This window comes from Periplaneta americana, chromosome 6, assembly GCF_040183065.1.
Source record: "Periplaneta americana isolate PAMFEO1 chromosome 6, P.americana_PAMFEO1_priV1, whole genome shotgun sequence".
In the NCBI taxonomy this organism is placed as follows: domain Eukaryota; kingdom Metazoa; phylum Arthropoda; class Insecta; order Blattodea; family Blattidae; genus Periplaneta; species Periplaneta americana.
In genome coordinates this window covers 101,566,890-101,588,910 of record NC_091122.1, presented here as the reverse complement: position 1 = coordinate 101,588,910, position 22,021 = coordinate 101,566,890, and the positions used below count along the sequence as shown (strand labels likewise).

The window sequence follows — 22,021 nt, the reverse complement described above, 5'->3', positions numbered from 1 at the left end:
ATTAGAAGATTTATCGTACGAAACACTTTTATAATGTTATATAGTTATTGCATTCGTCAAAATTAGAGATCTCTTTTCACTCATTTCCTAAACATTGACTCGCAGAACAAAGTACGAGTATAACATCATAAACTAGTTTCACAATACAGTAAAATACCAGTGTGACGAAATCCTAGAGACCTCTAAAATTACTTCTTTCTTCGTTATATCGAAATACGTTATTTTTCTAAAGAGAAAAGCATGCTTGTTCATTTACCTCTACTTACGCCGTAAATTCTGCATATTTGGAATGTAGGTCTGGAAAAATCCTTAAATAAAATAAAAATATGAACTTGCATTATTTTTTAAATAAAAAGTTTTATGAAACACTTTGTAGGACAAGAGATGCCATGTTGTTTAAGAAGTCATATTGTGAGATTAGTAAGGTGTGATTGGAGGAGCCATGTTGCGAGATTAGTGATCCGTGATTGGTAGAAGATAACTAAATGGGGAGAACAAGGGAACAACTATATGAGAAACTTTACATAAAATTCAGACATCTGCATCATAGTAAACATACCATATTAGATAGATATTTAATGACCACGTGGCGACTATGCAATTACAATATTATAATATGAAACCTGTCTCTAGTACTTGATAATGAATTATGCCCTACATTATTTGAAATACTTTTCGTTGGAAATGAAGAATTTTTTTCGGCAAGAGAGCGAAATTGTTATTTCATTGTGCTGATTTAAAAAAGAACGAAATTCAATTAAATTGAAATAGTTTAACATTAAATTATATAAGTAAAAGGAAGGGGACAGATAATAATTCCTTAATATTTCATTATACTGGCGTTCATTGTAACTACATTTTACTGTATAGCTACTGTCAGTGGCGTCGCGTGACATTTTGACATAGAGTTGCGATTTTTTAAATGATTAAAATACAGTAGTCTGCATTCGTTATATGCGGGAGTTGCGTTCCTGGAAATAGCCGCTTATTAATGAATGTTTGAGTTGAATTTTCAAATTTTCTTTATAACTTCCTTGTAGCATAAGTTAGAAGGATATTAGTCCACACCTGTGGAGTAACGGTCAGCGCGTCTGGCTGCGAAACCAGGTGGCCCGGGTTCGAATCCCGGTCGGGACGAGTTACCTGGTTGAGGTTTTTTCCGGGGTTTTCCCTCAACCCAATACGAGCAATGCTGAGTAACTTTCGGTGCTGGACCCCGGACTCATTTCACCGGCATTATCACCTTCATTTCATTCAGACGCTAAATAACCTAGATGTTGATACAGCGTCGTAAAATAACCCAATAAAATAAAATAAATATAAGGATATTTACCGGGCCGAAGCCTGGCCGTATTTACATAAAACACGAAAGACGAAAGTGCATAGAACGAGACCGACTACACTGTTAATAATACAGTAAATCAAAATAAGCTTCATAGTTTTCTTTTAGATTTAACAATATTTCTTCAAGGAACGAATTTGCAAAGGTGGTAAATTGTATATGATCAAAGTTTCAATTTGGAATTTTCAGAAAACTTTTGAATAATATCAAATCAGATAACGTGCAGGATTTCATTGAACAATCGCCTATATCCTTTCCAGGGATTTCATCCAGTCGTGATCTTTCAGATTGAGGATAATTTTCAGCACCAAATCATCCATGCGTTCCCAAAATTCCTGAAAGTAATTTCTCAGTCCTTGCTTATACTCCTCCAAATTAAGAATTTTGTTTTACAAAAAGCAACATCTGTAGCTTTTTGAAACAGAATATCAGAATATGGGAATATTGCAGCGAATAATATTAGCAGAAAATAAAATCAGTAAACTTAACAGCCTTCGTGCACAAACGACAGTTTCGTGGTCCCATTCACAGTCTTCATTACTATCCATTATTGATTCAAATAAACATTCCAACTTTGATGACTTAGAGAAAAAAAAAAAACTCGAAAATCCAGCAAGATTAGTGAAAATCACTTTTATTTGTTTCATAAAATTGGCACACTGAGTTAAGACGAGGTTTAATAAATTTGTACGCGTAGCTAGCGTACACAAGAATCGCTGACTTACAGTGGCTGCGAAATTTTGCATGTAAATCATTATGTTCTCCTGCCATCACATCCCCTCCATCGTAGGTTTGAGCAATAACTTCATTATTGCAATCAAAATCGTTAATGACTTCGAGAACATGTTCAAGGTGAGCGTATTTTGCAGACTATCCATACTGACGTCTATTCCTTTTTAAACATAGCCGCTCTAGGCCTATATTCTCTTTCTATACTTGTTTTTTTTTTAAAGATGGGGCATGACAGGAGTGTTGCGATCGGAAAAACAACTGAATGTCACAAAGCGTGATAGGCCTGTTGCTATGGTAACAACGGTTGAGTTGCCAAACTTACAGTTCGCATGTGGCGAGTGTTTAATAGCTCTCTTGGCGACATTTATTAGCATTGGTACGTTTCGTCTTTGATTCTCTGTCAATTTTTGTATTGTTTTCTTACATTCGCGTCAATTGTCAATGAATGTTTTAACGTCAGCCATCTTAACGACAATTGCTAGTTTCCATCAGCTGACAGCGTGGTAGCACAGTCTATGTCTTAGACTGTGGTGGTAGTCCATATTGTCAACATGACACTGTAGTTCCAAGCTCGGCCGCTTAACTGTCATGTCACATCTTAAAAAAAAAACAAGTATAACTCGTTGCTTAACACAGTCAAACCAACGGCAGTTACTTGCTGCGCTCTAGCATCCAATTTGGACAACAGTGCTCCACGCGAAACTCAATGCTAAAGAGGAGGAATGAGCACGAGAGGCTCGGGACAGGATCATCGATCGTGAGCAGGCAGTCATAAGATGCGATCCAGCAGGCAGTGATTGGCTCTATTAAAAAAAAAAGAACAGTTGGAACAGTTCTTCTGAAGTTTACTGTTGTGATATTCTATTTCCATTTATTGTACATTAAATTTAATGAAAAATAGCTGCAAATGGTTTTATTTAACAAGATAATGCTACGACTCGTACATGCCATGCGTTAATAAATTTGTTAGGAGACATTTTCGGAGTGAGAATAATTTCACAAGGACTATGGCCTCCCTGATCCCCTAATCTTGCCTCACCCGATTATTTCTTTTGGGATGTTTGTATTTCAGCAGTATGCCTATAACGAGACAACCCTAAAGAATTGATGGCATAAAATTGGTAATAAGAAATTACACAGATTCAGTGACAAAATAAACTTTAATTAAAGTGTTCCATAATAAAATAAAACGTGTGGATCTACACCTTCGGGCTTCGATAGAATGGGGGATATTTTCAGCATCTTATTTGAAAGCGGAAGTTCGCTTATTATTATTATTATTATTATTATTATTATTATTATTATTATTATTATTATTTGATATTCTATCTTTTTAGTGATTTCTCTAAATTCACTTCAAGCAGTCCGCCACTGTCCCAACACCAAAAGAGTTGTGTTGTTTACGTTAATGCTAACACAGAGCCAGGGGTTATCACTACTGGGTGTTCATTTCAAAGTGTGTCATGACGTCACTGTTGTTGGGTCACCGATTTGAAGCGAGTTTCAGCTTATATGTTAGAGAAGTTGCCTGTTATTTAAGGCGTTCTTCAATCTGAACTTGAGAACGTGTACGGTATAACTTGAACGTCGTAGCAACAGTTGGCGGTCTGTACGGTCTATGTGCTACCATAACCTCTTTCGAAATGTGTTTTGCGCCGGCAAGTCGTACGCAGGGTATTTGTTATCATCGGTTGCGTACGGTAACATTCCACAACACAAATCAAATGCTCCGTGTTCATGTTGACCGTCGAAGTTAATGTCAACAAATACGTAAGTAATCGTCTTAACCCTCTCCCCATATCCCGTCAGTACGTATTTCCAAACAGTTCACATTCCTGCCACTACCGGCGTTACCGTACGTATCGGTACGTACTCCAGAATGAACGCCGTCCTTGCTAGGCAACTTCTCTGCCTCATAGGTTATACACCTCTGCGGAAGTGTAGGAAGATTGAATTCTCTAGGCTCATCGGCTAGCCACATGACGGCATACAGCAAGCCATGACACACTTTGAACTGAACACCCAGTATACTTCTCGTATCTATAGTGAGTTCTCGCTTCTACCACTACTGTGGAACAGAAGGTCCTGGCGTAGCTCGGACGGCTGGCGCTTGCTTGCCGATCCAGAGTTGCGCTCTGGCGTGGGTTCGATTCCCACTTGGCTCATTACCTAGTTGGGTTTTCCCCAAAAGTAAGGAAAAGTCAGGTAATCTATGACGAATCTTCGGCATCATCTCGCTATCACCAATTCCATCAACGCTAAATAACCTAGTAGTTGATACACCATCGTTAAATAACCGAGGAAAAAAAGGATCAGACTGTACTTTTATGTTTCAATCTAAGCACTGTCTCGTCTTGACTTTCATCTTGCCATATGGGACATTTTTGAGTCAGTTCTTAACTTTTATTGTATTAACCTTTCTTATTTAATTTTGTCATAAAGTCCTATTTCCAGTGGCGGCCCGTGAACTTGTGGATTGGGAGAGCTGCAGTAGATTTTGGTACATACAAATTTCACTTCTTGATACATTACTAATAAGTATAGGACAAAAATAAATACACTACATATCGAAAAACCAAAACTTTCTGAATTAGTTGGGAGATGTCTGTGGCATCATTTGCTAATCGCTAAAAAAAACTAATACCATCGATTTCAGTCTGAATTTCAGATCGGCAGACACTCAACTTGCAATGTACCAGTTCATTCTGAATTGTCTTAGAATTACTTTTACACAGTGGCATGTTCCAAATGATTTTTGAGAGGCTCGTTTAGATTACTCACGGACTGTAGCAACCCACGAAATACACCAGAATCCTTCGAATCGTTTTTTCATCATGTCCCTTAAGAGGAAGTTCATATTGGCCACAAAATTTGATACAATCAATATTTTTTTAAAATAATTTCACGATTTTTTCTCACTTCTTGATTATGTTTGAGATTGCGAAGATTCGTGCTTTTTAATTTTTAGGGCCAAATGTCCTAAATCTGTCACACCACTCCTACTCTATGCAGTATCACCACCGAAGAGGAGGCAATCACAAATGCTCAGCGTAAATTTCATTATTATACTTCCTTACATATATGCACTATTTCGGCTGGATGAAGCTTGAGTAAGATTTAAGTCGAGTAACGAACGACCCTTTAATTTCACTTCATTACATCAATTTTCTCCGCAAGGGAAAGCTGAGAAAAATAAAATTAATATTCTGTAATTCACACACACTCATGCTTGCACATTTGCACTGGTTAAATTACGGTACTAAAACGTCACACCAAAACAACACTCAGATATATTGATAGTCAACAATTTTCTAAAACTGGAAAAGAACTCTCTTTTGTATTTTACGTGCTAGGCCTATATCAAAAGTTTTATACTCGTGCAATTATTTTCAGTTAAGGCAAATATTAGGTTCTGCTGGAGACTGGATATATACGTAATAATAAGGCAAAAGAAAATATTAATTTCTTATATTAACTCGATAAGATTCTACAACAATAAGTATGTGAAGAGAAAATAAAAATTTTGTCATTAAGTTTCAAGGAAATAGAGAATCCATTTGACGTAGCATTACAATAGCGGTGTGGGAGGGGAGGAAAGATCTTCCCTTGTCGCCTGGCTCTGCAAGCCACTGCAGCGAAATAGGGTTTTAAACGGCGGCAGTTTCCCTCTGCTTCCCTTCACCTCTCTACCCCCTGACCAAGCAAGACACACTCTATGATCTATCCCACCCTGCAGATCTCAGGACGACTTTGAATGCAGTGTCAATTCCAATACAGTTGACGCACAAAAAGATTATGCATAAAATAATAGCACATATTCCCGGCCAGATGAAATATAAAGCAATTTACCAATAAAAGCTATAACAATTCTTCTACAAATTAAAATAAATATTATTTTTATTTTCCTGTCAAAGCAGGGAGTGCTGCAGCTCCGCCCCTGCCTATTTCCTGAAATGGAATCGAAGATGCACGCATTCTCGCACAGTAGCCTACTACTAGTCGAGGCTGCAGGAAATGTTTGACGTTCATTTGCTGTCTCGTTCTGAACAAATGCTCTATCTAGCGGAAGAATTGTCATACCTAGGCCATGTGTCTACATTTTTTATTTCATGTTTTATTTCACTTATGGACAGTTACATCTCTCCCATAATGCAAATTTCGAAGAACAATACAACCTAACTTCCGGCATTCGTTCCTTCCTTCCGGTGCGTCTAGTGTACACCAGTGTTGGAATGCTTTCGTAATAGAGTTTTGTGATTTGGTGATATTGTTATCGTACAAATTGAGTTCTGACGTTACAATGTTGGTCAGACGCAAGAGTCGAGTGTTTTTGTGTTTCATGTATGTCTTATGACAGTTATCATCCGAGACATTTAACGCTGTGAATGGTATCGTAATTAAACACTTAAAAGGTTATGTGAACAAGTTTTATGAACTTCGAAGTCTTGTGCCATGTCACCTTATGTCTGGTATGTTTTAATGTTTATACATTTAAACTTATAGGCTAGAGTTCGTTGAACGAAGGAAGGTTTTAGTCAATTAATAGTGATGAGGCATTTATTGTGAATAATACGATCATGAATGGAAGGTGACTGATACACTTTGCAATGTCAAATGATGTAGACATTCGCTTCTGTGTTTTTGGCAGGATCATTTAAGAGACTTTATATTTAGTAATGTGAAATTTTGACATTTTCAATCCTTATGAAGAAACAAAATTGTGAATGTGTTTGTATTGTTATTGAGATTCAAGAAGTAAGCCTCGAATACTATTCTTTCATGTAGGCTAGGCTATTATGGCTGAAAAATTCATGACCAAATCGTGCTGGCGAACCTTTTGACAGATTTTATAATGTCAGTCTGTATGTTATATTAAATTAATAGACCTATTCATTATTTTTTCAATGTGCATAAGACTGAACAAGTTTAGTTACCGAGCAGTTATACAAATGTCAGTTGGGGTACGTATGAGGAGAACATTTTCACTTTAGAATACTTATGTCAGTGTGTAAGAATAGGTGTGGTGGAGGTGGAGGGGAAGGGTGCAATCTGTGTTCTGGAGTTTATCCCTAAATTTCATTTTTTCTCTGTCCAGGATTTAAAGGAAATTATTAAATTTGCCCGTTGTATTACTGCATAAGAAGCATGAAGTAATTATAATGGGAATCTTACTGCTGGTAATTTGTTATTTCTGTTTACATCGATGGCTCATCTATAGTTCAGCCAGCCAGCTAATGGTTTCTGATTAAGTAGAGGGCTCCCATACCTGAATTAGTCTGAGAGTTTTTGTGGTGGAAAAAGCAACTGTAAGCAAGTTTTCTTCGAGTAGCCTTCCATTTTTTTGCTGTTCTCAGTCCACTATTGTTTTATGAGTCGTATTATTTTTGATTAACCTTTGTAGTTTCGAAGATATTTTCTTCTTCATCCTCCTCTAGCTCTTGGTGTTTAGGTTTGCAGAGAGCTTGCAGCTAAGAGATTTTAAGTATTAACTTAGTTCAAAGGAGGAGAGGGGCTCCCAACTCATCCCACACTTATCACAAACATTGAAAATGCAGCTAATAGTTGTTTCGTAACTTTCAAATTAAGTCTAATTTACTCATTAGGCCTACTTTAATTAGTACAGCCTATTTAGCTCATGTCTTTTCCTTAGCAGATACCATAGGCCTACTTGGTAGCTGCTTTTATTGCTATGCATAAATTAACAGTTCATCCATGATTTAATGTTTTGACATTTTATTTAACTTCAGCTTCAGTTCATTTTTGTTTTGTGTGTAGGTTGTGAGCAAATGGGAAATGAATCATAGGCCTATGCAAATCAGTAGGCCTACCAACATTTAATTTTAAACCGGCAAACATTTGCGTGGTGTAGGGAAGGTGAGTTGCCCTCCTTGAATAAGTTTTTACTATTCGAATATTCTTTCATATTAAAATGCTGGTGCTACCATTTATTTAAAAGATTAGAACTACAATTAAATTTGCGAGTAAATGAAAAGTACAATTTTGAGGAATTCATACTTGTTCAGACGAGGGTCATAACTTAATCAGTTTTCAGGATACAGACGTGGGCCTAGTGTGGAATATGGATCATGACATGAATCATAGATAGGCACGCCTCTGCGTGAGAGGAAGTGATGAAATTCATGTCATTCGTTATACGCAGGTTCCAATTAGAACTGTAGAAAATCAGCCAGAAGTTTTTTGGAGTTAGTGGAGTTAATGTAAATAGTGAACAGACTTTCTTCTGGCAGCATTATTTAATGCTTTTAGATACTAAGATGTATTTTAAATTTGTTTTCGAGATTGTAATTCAGGTAAATTCCTGATTAATTTGCATAAGCACCTACTAAAACTGAATTAATAATAAAATATAATGCCTTTTCACATAATTTATTGTAGGCCTGCCCAAATTGTGCCAAATATATAAGATCTATGTTGTTTATGGATTATATAGACATAGTGTATAAACTCGCATCAACCCCTTTCCTGTGTGTTATAGTCATAATGATTACCAACAATAAAATGCATTGTTTAGAGTGAAATGTGTGTTACACTAAATTAGAGTCAGTCAACTTAATAATCGGATTTTGACTGACATGAGAAACGCGAATAGCAATAAGAATGTAAGAAAATTATGAATTATCTACAGATGCAACCTTTAGGAATTAATAGGTGAGATCCAGGAGTGCATTTCCTTATATTTTAATCACTGGTAATTAATCGAGATAACTATAGTAAACTCTGACCAAATTTTGACTTAGCGTATTTGTTACTACATTGTTGGCAGCTTTGCGCAGACTGTTCCTATCTCTTATTCATCATATCCCGAAATTAAAAAAGTTTTTAATAATTGTTGAAAACTTGCCATATATACTAATTTATTGAACTTATAACGACTATATTCTAATTTTTATAATATTTTGAATTTTTCTAGGTTTTTTGGTGCGTATGATATTTCATACGATGAGCAATAAGGGGACTATAATACTAAATATTGAAACAATTGGAAAATACATGAAGATACATTGGTTGATGGAAACTTTTTGTCCTTATCGTGTGTGATATAGCTTGAAACACAATTTTGGGTGTAACCCAACATTACATTTTATGCAAACAAATTTTGCGCATTTGCCACATTGAGCATACTGTCATTGCTTTTCTTCACTGTCCACAAGATGACTTTTCTCATTATATCTTGTTTCCTAGAGGACCTGAAATAATGCATAATAAATTCAATTACAACTCCATTCCCCCTTAGAAACTGACTAATGCCATAAATTTGTTATAAATTTACACACATTAGTTAGATATCTAGGTCGCACACCTCGAGGAGTTTACATTGCAGGTGAAGAGAGAATGGTTTTCGCTTCTCTTCTTGTGAACTCCAGAAGATTCATTGTTTTGTCCACATGGGAGTACAAAAGTTACAAGTTCACAACAGTCCCATTCAAACAAAAGCGAACAAATGGTCAGGATCACTGTTCTGATTCAGATGCGATACGAACTCTGCAGATTGTCGAAAACATCGATGCCGCCCATGCCTTGTTTATATCGACGAATGAGGCTTGTTTGTATAACCTGCTGCTTCTCCTTCTTCTTCTTCTTCTTCTTCTTCTTCTTCTTCTTCTTCTTCTCTTTCCTTTTCCATCTGTATCAACTAGACTGTCCAAGTGCTTCATCACTGCATGAATTAGTTGCAACTGTCACCGTGCTGTTATCTTACCAACGAATGAGAGTGATCATGTTTTCATTATCTTGTAGGACTTCGTAGGAGTCTCTTGGTTGTTTTTTCATATCACGAAATGGTGTCTTTTCCACTCTGTCACTACGAATTGTTCCTATACACTTTATATTATTTTCGGTGAAGGATTTCAGTAGAGCAAAGGAGGTGAAATAATTATCAGTGTACACTGTACTACCATCAGGTATGAAGTTAATACAAAGTTTTTCAGTAGCAGGTGCCTAAAGTCTTCCCTTCTTGTTTGTTGCCTGCCCAGTATAAGGCTCAATCTTGACAAGATAACCGTTGCTTGTGCATAAGCACCAAAATTTAAAACCATATCTAATAGGTTTGCCACGGATAAATTGTTTTAGGGAATGATGACTATAGTATGGTTCCATGGCTTTATCTACAGAAAAAGTATTACCCAAAGGCATTATCATTTGTTAGAACTTTTGATTTAGATGGCGTATCAAGGGACGAACTTTGTATAGTTTGTCATTTGGATCAATGGTGCTATTATCATTGATATGAAAAAATTTGTGAATTAGGTCAAAAGAATTTCGTGACATTGCTCTTGACACTAATAAATTGTTAGTATCCAAACGAGTTTCCGAATAGATATTTCTGTGCGTAACTTTGCAATAACCTGATAGTATCAATATGCCTATATATTTGTGCATGTCTTCTTTTGAAAGTTGAATAATACTTCCTTGCATATTTCACGGTTTCCTGAAGAAATTTTTCAATAATTTCTTCACCAAAAATCTGAGTGAAGAAGTCAATGGGAGCAGTTTTATTCTTCAGTAAATCACTTACAATTGAAGGGGTTGGGTCAGTAATTTTTGGAATTCTTATTTCTGGATTTGTTTTTCTTTTGGTAAGTGCGAGAAGGCCTGCAATCACTTTTATTCTTTTTAGATGGTGGTGCCTGCAGCAATGATGAATGGGGTGGTACCATGTCAAGATCCAATTCTCGAGATTCGCCTTGAGAAACTACTCTTACCTTCATTTTTTGAGCAAGAACATCTTTCCCTAAGTAAATAAGTGTGGCTTGCTCCCCCTCTTGATCACTTCCTGCATCATGCTGATCAGAATTCTCTCCATCCTTTGGTGACACAACAACAAACTCAAGGGCTTCTGCATCCCTAATTTGTGTTCCCACAATTTCAGAATCATCCAATGTATCCAAATAATTGATAAGTTCTTCACTGTCTTTGAAGTATTACATTATGAAAAGAGATCATGTTGAGTAGTCACCATATCCCATCGTATGATATTTCATACATCGAAATATAACAATGAATTATAACATCCAAAAATAACCACGAAGATGTAATAATATTTACTAGGTTTAATTATGATGTCTATTTGTAATATAAATGTTAAAATTGTCACTAACTCATATAAGGACCACAGAATTCAAGAATTTACTTACCTTTGCATTGATTCCTTATTTCTTCCCGCCATGTCCATGTTTGCTATGCTATTACACTACTGGCAGTAATGATAATGGTAAAATAACAACATTAGGTGAGATTTATAACCTTTCCTAACATTGCAGATCAGATTTGAATTTTAATTAAGCCAAAACAATTATGTACAGTCCGTTCAAAAAATTGTGTCACTTGTATGAAATATCATACGATGGGATATAATGGGTTAACTTGCCAACAGTCTCTTGTGGGAGAGTTGACACAATAGCGAACTATCACTGCATTGTTGCAATGAGCGTGAGTTCATTCATTCATAGTGCTCTGCCTAAGGGCAGATATTTCACTGCAAACTCAGCAGTCTCTAATCTTTCCTATTTTCTGCCTTCCTCTTAGTCTCCGTGTATGATCCATTTGTCTTAATGTGTCTATTATTTGATATCTTCTCCTGAACTCTTCTCTCGTTCACCATTCCTTCCAGTGCATCCTTCAGTAGGCAGTTTCTTCTCAGCCAGTGACCCAGCTAATTCCTTTTTCTCTTCCTGATCAGTTTCAGCATTATTCTTTCTTCACCCACTCTTTCCTACACAGCTTCGTTTCTTATTCTGTCTGTCCATTTCACACATTCCTTTCTTTTCCATATCCACATTTCAAGTGCTTCTAGTTGCTTCTCATCACTTTGTCGTGATGTCCATATTTCTGGCCCATACAATGCTACACTACACACAAAGCACTTCACTAATCTCTTAGTTCTTTTTCCAGAGGTCCGCAGAAGATGCTCCTTTCTCTGTTAGAAGCTTCCTTTGCCATTGCTATTCTTTTGACTTCCTGGCAGCAGCTCATGTTAGTGCTTATACAGAGGGTTGTTTTCGATTTCTGGAAAGAATTTTGAATGACGTCATATGCGTCAGGAGTCAGACGACTGCTGAACTGTGGTGACATAGCAGTAGTGAGTGATTTCATAGTCAGAGTGCACGGTGTCTCACAGCAGCAATGGCCAAGAAAATCGAGCCTTTTTGGGAGGGATACATTGCGACTCTTTCCAATGCCAAGTACAGTTTAGTGAAAATAAAAAAAGCCTGCAAAAAACGTGGCTTCATTATTTCCAAGCAAGGCATCTTCTTTGTACCTAATAAGACCGGTAAAGCTCGGATGGCATTAATTTGTATCATTTCGGTGGTTGCGGCTTGTGGTGGGGATGTATTTGCTTGCTTTTTCCCCCTCTGGAATTAATCCCATTTGACTAGTTCAATGAAAAGCACGTACTGGTACCTATGCAGTCATCTAAATATTTACAAAAATTAAATAGAAAGGTGGGAATTATCAGGTAACTGGTGGATTCCATTGTCACAATTGTGACAGATGTACAGTTTCAAATAACTGTTAAATATATCAGTTTCAATATTCCTGTTTCAAATTATACCACTTTAAATGCAGCTGATTGTATTATGTTATCTGGAAACTATTTTTTAGGTAACTAGTAAGGATAAGTTATTATTAACTGAAAACTGTGTGTCACGGGTGTGACCAAATTTGGAAATATGCACACGTACTTACATCTTTCCAGGAAAAAATCTGTGAATCAACTGATGATATGTGAACAATTTTTGTAATACAGCATGACAAAATTTCTAAATAAAATAGAGTTCTTTTAAAATATTAATGAGAGCACATGTTTATGCACATAATTAACCTTACTTTCCTGAAATATTATTCATTTTAAACAACTCGTTTCAACAAGAAGAAAACTTATTCATGTTATCTGTCGTGGGTGTGACAGTACACACTGCTTATTTTAAAATAAGAAAAATGACCAAAGGAAACTTATCAGAAATGAATAATCAGAGTGGGATACAGAGCAAAGCCTCAGTTTCACTGTCATATTGCTCCAATGTCCATCAGCTGATTCAAAGTTGGTATTTCAATTTAGCGAACATAATAAAGTTTCTTAGTGCTTCTGCACTTTAATTCAAGTGCGATCTTTATGATGAAACTATATAAAATATCTTTAATACAACAGAAATACGTTTAGAATAATAAAATTACATATTTTGGTGGTGCATACATTATTTTGTTTCATTTAGTTCCTCCTTAATTTTTATAAATCGACCATTATGCCTATTTCATGTGGAATGAGTCAACTATTACTCGCGGACAATTTTACTTATCAATAATATTGGCAACATTGATTGCAGCAGATTTACCCAGACATTGACATTGCTCTCTGGCTGTTCTTGTGTCCATGTTGAATCTTTCGTACACTACTTTCAACACTTGAATATAAATAATTGATTAAATGGCGATCTTACTCGTGTTAATTATGTAAGCATGTGTGTCTTACAGCTGTTTCGGTGTTACTTGACACCATCCTCAGAGCCTACTGGATCTGGGTGCTATCTCAACTTCGCTGCCTATTGTGTGGGTGCGTTCGTGTGATGAAGAGCTGTGTCAAATAGTGTGTGTGTTCTGAAATTGATCTGTGTTGAGAATTTGATTAGGGTGAACACAGATTAGAATGACAAATACGTACCTCATCATCATCATCATCATCATCCGTCACGAATTAGGCCTGTGTAGACCTGTTTCGGCCCCATCTAGCAGTCTTCTAAAGGGTCTTCCTAACCGTGAATATCCTCTGGGTTGATATTGCATCATTTTGGGGATTCTTGAATTGTCCATTCATTTCATATGGTGTAGCCAATTTAGTTTGTATCTGTTTATTTTTTCTTCTACTGACTCTACTTCTAATTTTTCCAATATTTCTTCATTCCTTTTTCGATCTAAAATAGTATATCCTGCTGTCTGAGAAATTTCATTTCCGTTGCTTTGAGTCTGCTCATATCTCTTTTCCTTAATGTCCAAATCTTACTTCCGTATAAAAGGGAGGGAAATGCTAGAGTATTATATATTTTTATTCTTGTGGATTTTTGTACTAATTTAGCTTTTAATATATGACTTATATATTATTCCTAAAATTTGTGTAAATTTGGTGATTTTCTTGTTCACGTCTTTTTCATTTTGATAAAATATTTCACAACTCAAATAACTGAAATTTTGTACTTGTTCTAGGCATTGATTATTGTGTATTATCTTACTTCTGATTGGATCTTGTCCCAAAAATGCCATTACTTCTGATTTTTGTGCTGAAATCTCCATTCCAAAATCTGATAATATTTTATTTAATGTATATAGTCCTCTTTGTAAGTTATCCTGTGAATTGGAAATTATAACTTGATAGTCTGCAAAGAGCAGGGTATTTAATGTTAAGGTACTGGTTATTATGATTCCTGATGTATAGATTTGGTTCCATTTAGAAATGATTTCATTCATGTAAATATTAAGTAATGTTGGAGATAATGGGCAACCTTGTCTAACTCCATTATTAACATATTTTCTTTGGGATATACGATTATTTATATTGACACTTATTTCATTGTCAGTGTAGATTTCTATTATGTTTTGAAATAGCAGATTTATTTGGTATATTTTTTTTTCTTGTAAAATGTCAAAAGCTTTCACAAAATCAATAAATGCTATGTGGATTTCTAAATTAAATTCTCTTCTTTTTTTTTAATAGTAATTTGATACTGAATAATGGATCTATACAAATACGTGTCTCTATTTGCAAAATTGTAGTGCGGAACACGAGAGAATGAAGATTTTGCCTTTGAGTCTAAGTTATTCTAAAAAGAATAGAAATGGACTGTGGTCTTTAGTTGTGACCATACATGATGAATTGACGTCGTACATTCTCTATAAGTTGTCAGGCAGTAGGCTACTGGTATTGGATTATGAGCAGGTGGATTTCTCTATTTCAGAAAGCGAGGGAAGAGAGCAGGGACGTGGGAGTGTGAACGACATGGTTGCTACACTTCAAGCCCGGAGAGAGGAACTGGAAGCGAAGCTCCATGACAAGAACAGAGAATTGAAGCTACTATGCATCCAGGAGGCAGAGCTTACAGGAGTCCTGCCACCAGAGACTCCTCTGGAGCCTGGAGAGTTCCCACCAGTATTCCGGCGCCGTGTGGGAACAGCTTTCACTTATCCAGAAAACTTGATAAATAATAACAAGTTGAAATCGAAAGAGGTAGGAACAAACATTTGCTCGCTCTGTTGTGCAGCACATGTCTTTTATGTTCCTGAATGCTATGACTGTTATAGCATGCTTTGATTGACCTTGCATGTGTGCTTATCTTTCTGTGTTGTCTTAAGGACATTCTTCACAAACATCATTGGCTGCTGTCTCATGCACAGCTGCTCTCTTCTATAGCATTGGACCATGTATTTGTGACATAACCTGATTTCAGAGTTAAAAATTAAACTTATTGTACTTGTTAATAAATAAAAGAGAAAGATATCCCCTATAATATATGCTACGAAGGACCTGGTGCTCAATTGAGTGGCTGAGTGAGCCTCAGGGCCATTCTGGAAGTTTTGGTAATGAGAAAAACCCTGTTACCGCCCACGAATGAACCCATGACCTGATCTGTAGCCAGTTCTACCAACCAAGCTGCATATCATATCAATGGTGTTGGGTTGGTAGTGATACATTATCATCTTGTTATTCATTGATGACCAATGCTAAATAATCTATTAAGCTAGTTGATGTAGCATTGCTAAATAACCAACTAAAAATTTGTTCATAGATGATGGGATTTTTAGCTTATTTGTGCTGTTTTCTCTCTTGTTCCCCAATACCCAAAAAAATTATTTGTAACTTTTTGTCAAGTTTGAAGTTGCATTTTGTTGCATTTCATGATAATGTTAATCACAGATGTTTTAAGTCAGTCTGTGGTTGCTTACCATGTAGTGAGTGATACCTAAATTGGCAGTATCCAGTCTTCTGTATTTATGTTTCCTCTTCTATAACTTTTTTTTTCCAAATATTACTGGAAAAAATTTATCTTAACCACATTAGACCTATATTGCTGTTTGAGACTATAGTTGTCCACAAGCATTTATGGTTGCCAAGGCCACACACTTTCCTTTCTTCCTACTGCAAACTTACTCACACTCCTGTCACCCCAGTGGACTAGGGACTGATTCTACTGTAAAAATCTGAACTTTCTACACTGCAAAGACAAAGCCGAAATTCAGTCCCTAGTCTAAGCTTGTGCTGTGCTCATCTGTGTTACAGGTATACATATGTTCTATAGCTGAGTGCCTTGTCTAAACTTGTGCTCCGCTGTGTTATACTCGTATAATTATGTAGATATGTACTTTTTCAAGTATGCAAATAGCCCATGGCCAAGTAGTTAGCCTTTCTGTCTTTCCCAGTGACGACCTGAGTTTGATCCCCATCTGGATGGTGGACAAAGCTGATGCAAGGGTTTTTTTCTCGAGGTTCTCCCATTTCCCTCATCATTGTCATAATTCCACCATTACTCCACAATCACCATCAATCTGCGAGGTCCCAAACCAGGTGTCCAGAACAAGAAAAAAATGTGGAACTGGTACACATTTGTGTTTAATAAAGACTATTATAGTTCTTCAAAAATGCTAAACAGTCTAAATATGTGCAGTCAGACAAAATAAATTATTTTTAATGTTTACAAATATTTTTAAAATCTATAGCAGTGAATCGTCTGCTTTATCTTCCATATTCAATAAAACTCAAAGAGTTATGGCAACAGCTTTTGGTGTTAGTTTAAACACTGTAAGAAATGTTTGTATTGACACAGTTGAGTCCCTAAAATATAATCCATGCTCATCATCTCGTCCTAACTGTGTCGTCGCTCATTTTACTTCTCATATGCCCGTGTGCACCATTCTCGATTAAAATTTGACCATGGTTAAGTCGGCACTTAACCATCTTCAATGCCAATTTGCGGAGTATCAATCTCGATCAAAGTTAAACAAGCGAGTTGATGATGATCAAATTTGATCACGGGTGTGGGACCGATTATCTTGAATTGAACATGGTCAAGTCGAGAAAACCAAAATGGCGGCACGATTTGACGTACTTGATGGAATTGAAGATGAAATGTTGTATCTTGAACACGCAAATCACTACGGAAATAACAGAATTGGTGTTATTGTAGAAAGAGTAAGTTTGTAGATGAATAATAAAAATGTTCTGTTTTCTCAAACTAGACTAATGTTTTATATATGTTTCTGCTTTGGAAGATCGGGACTTTACTTGAGGACAAAATATTATTTAGGCCTAATTGCCCAATTTTGTTAACATAATAATAAAGAAGTTATTCTATGTCAGTAATAATATAGCAAAACTAAATGACCATTTTGTAGAATGCGAGATTATCACTTATTAGCTATAGATTTGCCGTTTGAAACTATTAAGACCTACATGACGTTTTGGACAATTAGGCTATTTACGCTTGAATTAAGAGAAATTACACGGATACCTTCCTTTCCCTCTTACTCCAAAATTCCAACCTTGTGAACACAAAATAAATGGATAAATTTCAGAACAAGGATACTTTCCTTTCCCTCTTACTCCAAAATTCCAACCTTGTGCACACAAAATAAATTGGCACTAAAAACTTCCTTTTCGTATGCATGATGATGTGTATTCGACATACACAGACGAATTTCTTTTTTTTTTTTTTTTTTTTTTTTCTTTTGTAATTTTAAAATAATTGTTAGCGAGGTATCCGTATACTGAAATTTTCCCAAATAAATTATTGGCACTGAAATGTGTCTTTTCGTAAGCAAGATTATGAGCATTCGACAAACACATACAAATATGCTCTTTTTAGTAGTCTATTTCAAGATAATTGTCAGTGAGGTATCCGTATACTGAAATTTTCCCAATTATCAATAATATGAAATAACCACTGTATAAATTACGTTACAAATTATGTGGAATTATGTAAACACGTATAACTCATGTGAATTGTGAGGTTAAATCCAACCAGGTAGCCTGCTTTTCTCTTAGAGAACTTCGTCAGTACTTTTATTCTGTAATATGGATGCATAATTGCTGACGAGTTCTAAAGGAATTCCCACTTCGAACTGTGAGAAGTTCGGTGCTCTTTTCTTCTTTTCTTCCATGATTATTGAAACTTATTATTTGAAAACTGCGAGGATGTTTGAAAGCAGTCTGACAAACAAAAACGAAGCGATAATTGACAGAGTGCGTTCGTTCGCTGTTTTATACGCAGTAACCTAGCGCTCAGATGATTCTTCTCAAGCGAGCGTACCGTCAGCTGACGGTACTGAGTTGATCGAGGGAAAATGTCGATGCACCGCATCTGTAACTTGATCACTGTCAAGAATTAACCATGTTTCCGTGATTGCTAATAAACGGGCTAGATGATCGAGAATGGTGCACACGGCCAATAGTCTCATCCATCATTTTCCTTCTGACCGTCTCTCATCAGTCATTTCTGTCTTGTTCGTTTTGTCAGTCATTTTCTTTCTGACAGTCTAATTTTGCTCTTGATCATCTCTTCAACCAATTTACTATTATTAATCTCGTTAATCTTTTTCTTCATCTCGTCTATGTTTGTTTCTTCATTCATTTTCTCTGATCAGATTAATTCAATTCTGAGTGTCTTCAGCTGTTTCCTTATTAACATTCTCAGCAATCCATTATTCTGTGTGTCTCATTAGTCGTTCTACCCTACTCATCCTGAATTTTACTCGTAATTTCTTTCCCCATTGTCTTCAGTTTTATTATCGTCTCTTGTCACTTTCGCCCCAATCATTTCATAACTCCTGATCATCTCATTAGTCAGTTTATTCTGTTCATCACTTGTTACTACAACAATGTTCCGTAAGCCTTCTTTCAGAAATTATGATACAATTGCTAGTATATGATAAACGAACTATAAAAGGAACTGACGGATAATGAGACAATCAAGAATGAATTGACGAGATGAGCATAGGGGGAGTGACGAGATATTTTTTACAGTGTAACTTGCAAAGGGAAAAATTCGTGAGGAGGGTGGGTAAAAGTGAGCGAAACTGCATACGACTTGAACACTTCACAAGTCTGTGTTCCACTATAATTAGAGATGATGTTGGCTTACTGTGGATTTCTTTTTTCGCTTCCAAAATTATTCAGACAGTTAGTTCATACATAGCTTGGGCAAAATATATACCCGTATATATATATATATATATATATATGCTTTTAAAATTTCATTTTTAAACCTACAAGTGATAGCTTGTTTTTTATGGTTAATATCCTTATTTTTACCTTGTCTGATATTATGAGCTTAATAATGGTTTTGGAACGTTTTATTTTAGTTTTTTTTTTTGTAAGTAATCAAGAGCTTAGATTTTGATTCAGAAAAAAGACATAGCATATAATTATGCAGTGCAGCATTATATGAAAAATCAACTTTTCTTCTTTTTTTTTTTTGCTTAGTAGATTACATGTTTTGCGAATATATTGAATATAAACAAAGTCTTCGGGTGTAAGTATTTTGCAAGAAACTAACATGGAATATGCTCTTCTGAGACATATTTCTTTGAAGCAAGTGTTCGTATAACAGCATTGTACAGTAAATACATCCCACTTGAAAGAAGATAAACATGGTGCTCTTTATTTTTCTGTTTACTTGTTTACCAAATTAATTAATTCGCTAATTCCTCTTTTCATTCTCCATTGATTTAATTACATAGCCTATTCGTTTGATCCCCTTTTTACCAGTGGCATCTGCAAGAATAAATTAGCAAAAGAAATAGATTTCCCCACTGCACTGAAGAGAAGAGTTAAGTGCAGGAAAGGAGACATTTATTATATATTTAACATTTTATCCAAGGAAGTAAATCCTACATTGAAATTGTGGGAATACAAATCTCGAAATCATGGTGAAGATAACTTAAATAGGTCAAGTATAGCTACCTAGAAAACATATTTCGAAAGTGAAGCAATAATAGATCATTTGTCTAATCATTGTGGCATTGGTGGCAACCATACTATTATTTACCTTCATTATATTTTAATTTGTATTCAACTTATTTTACACAATCATATACATTTTTTCTTTACTAACAACTGTGTTAATGACTAAATATTTATTCACAATTAATGAAGAAAATTTTACTTTAAGAATTTTTCACTTTTTTCGTACACCCACTCAATCTTAATATGAACAGGAAATTTTCGATATGGTATATGTTGGTCCTGCTGAATACTTTTGTGAGAATTTGTATTAAATATTTTAAACATTTACCTTTACTCTTTCTGTAAATAATTGAAGTTTTGATCCAGAATGCTAGCAGGATCTTTTTTATGTAGCATATCAAAAGGTCAGAGTTGAGGTTATTCTAAAAATAAACTTTTTAATCTTGTCAGGGAGGGAATAACTTCTATTCTCCTAACTTGAGATGTTTATAATTTATGTTGTTGTAAAGGAAATAAATTGTATTAGTGTCGTGTGATATCCTGTGCTGAGATATGTGTAAAATGGTGGCCTCATTATGTATCAAATATGTTTGAATAAATGTTGAAGATAGTAGTAACTTACACTTCTGATGTTATCACTAATACAGTTAAATCTCAGTAGAACAAATAACTCTAAAAGATTCATTGCTGATGTAAGATGTATGAAATACAATAAATGAAATGAAAAAAATGAAAATATCAGTAGAGGTGGGTTATTGTTGTATTGGGGGGGGGGCGGTGGTTCGTGATACTCCAAGAAATGTTCATACATACTGTAATACAGAATTATTCGAAGAGAGTATGGGTAGGAAAACTAAAATTAACAAAAAATGCTTAAAAGAAGATTTTTTCTCATATATGAGCAGTATTAAGAATTGTACCAACTCATTGTTGCGTTATGTGTCTGGCCGCCAACCGCGAACATTTTGAACATCTAAAGTAACCATGTACTTACTTACTTAATTACTGGCTTTTAAGGAACCCGGAGGTTCATTGCTACCCTCACATAAGCCCGCCATTGGTCCCTATCCTGAGCAAGATTAATCCAGTCTCTATCATCATATCCCACCTCCCTCAAATCCATTTTAATATTATCTTCCCATCTACGTCTTGGCCTCCCCAAAAATCTTTTTCCCTCCGGCCTTCCAACTAACACTCTATATGCATTTCTGGATTCGCCCATACATGCTACATGCCCTGCCCGTTTCAAACGTCTGGATTTAATGTTCCTAATTATGTCAGGTGAAGAATACAATGCGTGCAGTTCTGTGTTGTGTAACTTTCTCCATTCTCCTGTAACTTCATCCCTCTTAGCCCCAAATATTTTCCTAAGCACCTTATTCTCAAACACCCTTAACCTATGTTTCTCTCTCAAAGTGAGAGTCCAAGTTTCACAACCATTAAGAACAACAAAGTAACCATATGCTTAACTGAAAACAGTACTACATGTGTGATCAGTATTTAAATGTAAAACAAACATAATAAATAGTTTTCGTTCCTTAAAGAGTGTATACATTTTTTTGGCAGACAATGGTTATTTACGTGAAGATATATAATCTTTACGTAAACAGTTATGTGTGTTTATTTACAGCTATTGAAAGGCATTTTTCTGTGTTTCAATGGATTTCAGAGCTATTGACTAATCTTTTATAATGCTCTAAGTGTACTTGAATTACACTAAATTTGTTCGATATGTTCCACCAGCCCCAAACATGAAGGTATTTTTATTTCTTCACTTTTAGCACCATCATCCACAGAATCTTCGTCTCAATATCTTCTTTTTTTATTTCTCTCCTTCCTCCCTGTCCTCTTGTTCGTACCTTCTATCACTTTCGCAAATATATATTCATCACTGCAATCTGGGAGTGCTGATACACTATCAGTCACTGATACATAATCATCAATTCTCCCTCTTCCCCCAGTGGTTTTCACATACAGTT

The 22,021-nt window shown here is 35.6% G+C and overlaps 1 protein-coding gene across 2 annotated transcripts in view; it reads left to right on the top strand.

Moving 5' to 3' along the window:
- The first annotated feature begins 6,088 nt into the window (after positions 1-6,088).
- Positions 6,089-22,021, top strand: part of sstn (stepping stone) — a 76,909-nt gene continuing 60,976 nt past the window's right edge. The window contains exons 1-2 of one of the 2 annotated variants that reach the window (XM_069828584.1): positions 6,089-6,543; positions 15,043-15,311. In XM_069828584.1, coding sequence (XP_069684685.1) covers positions 6,537-6,543; positions 15,043-15,311 — 276 coding nt within the window. In that variant the 5' untranslated portion in view covers positions 6,089-6,536. The remainder of the gene's footprint in view (positions 6,544-15,042; positions 15,312-22,021) is intronic. The other variant, XM_069828582.1, reaches the window with a different exon arrangement.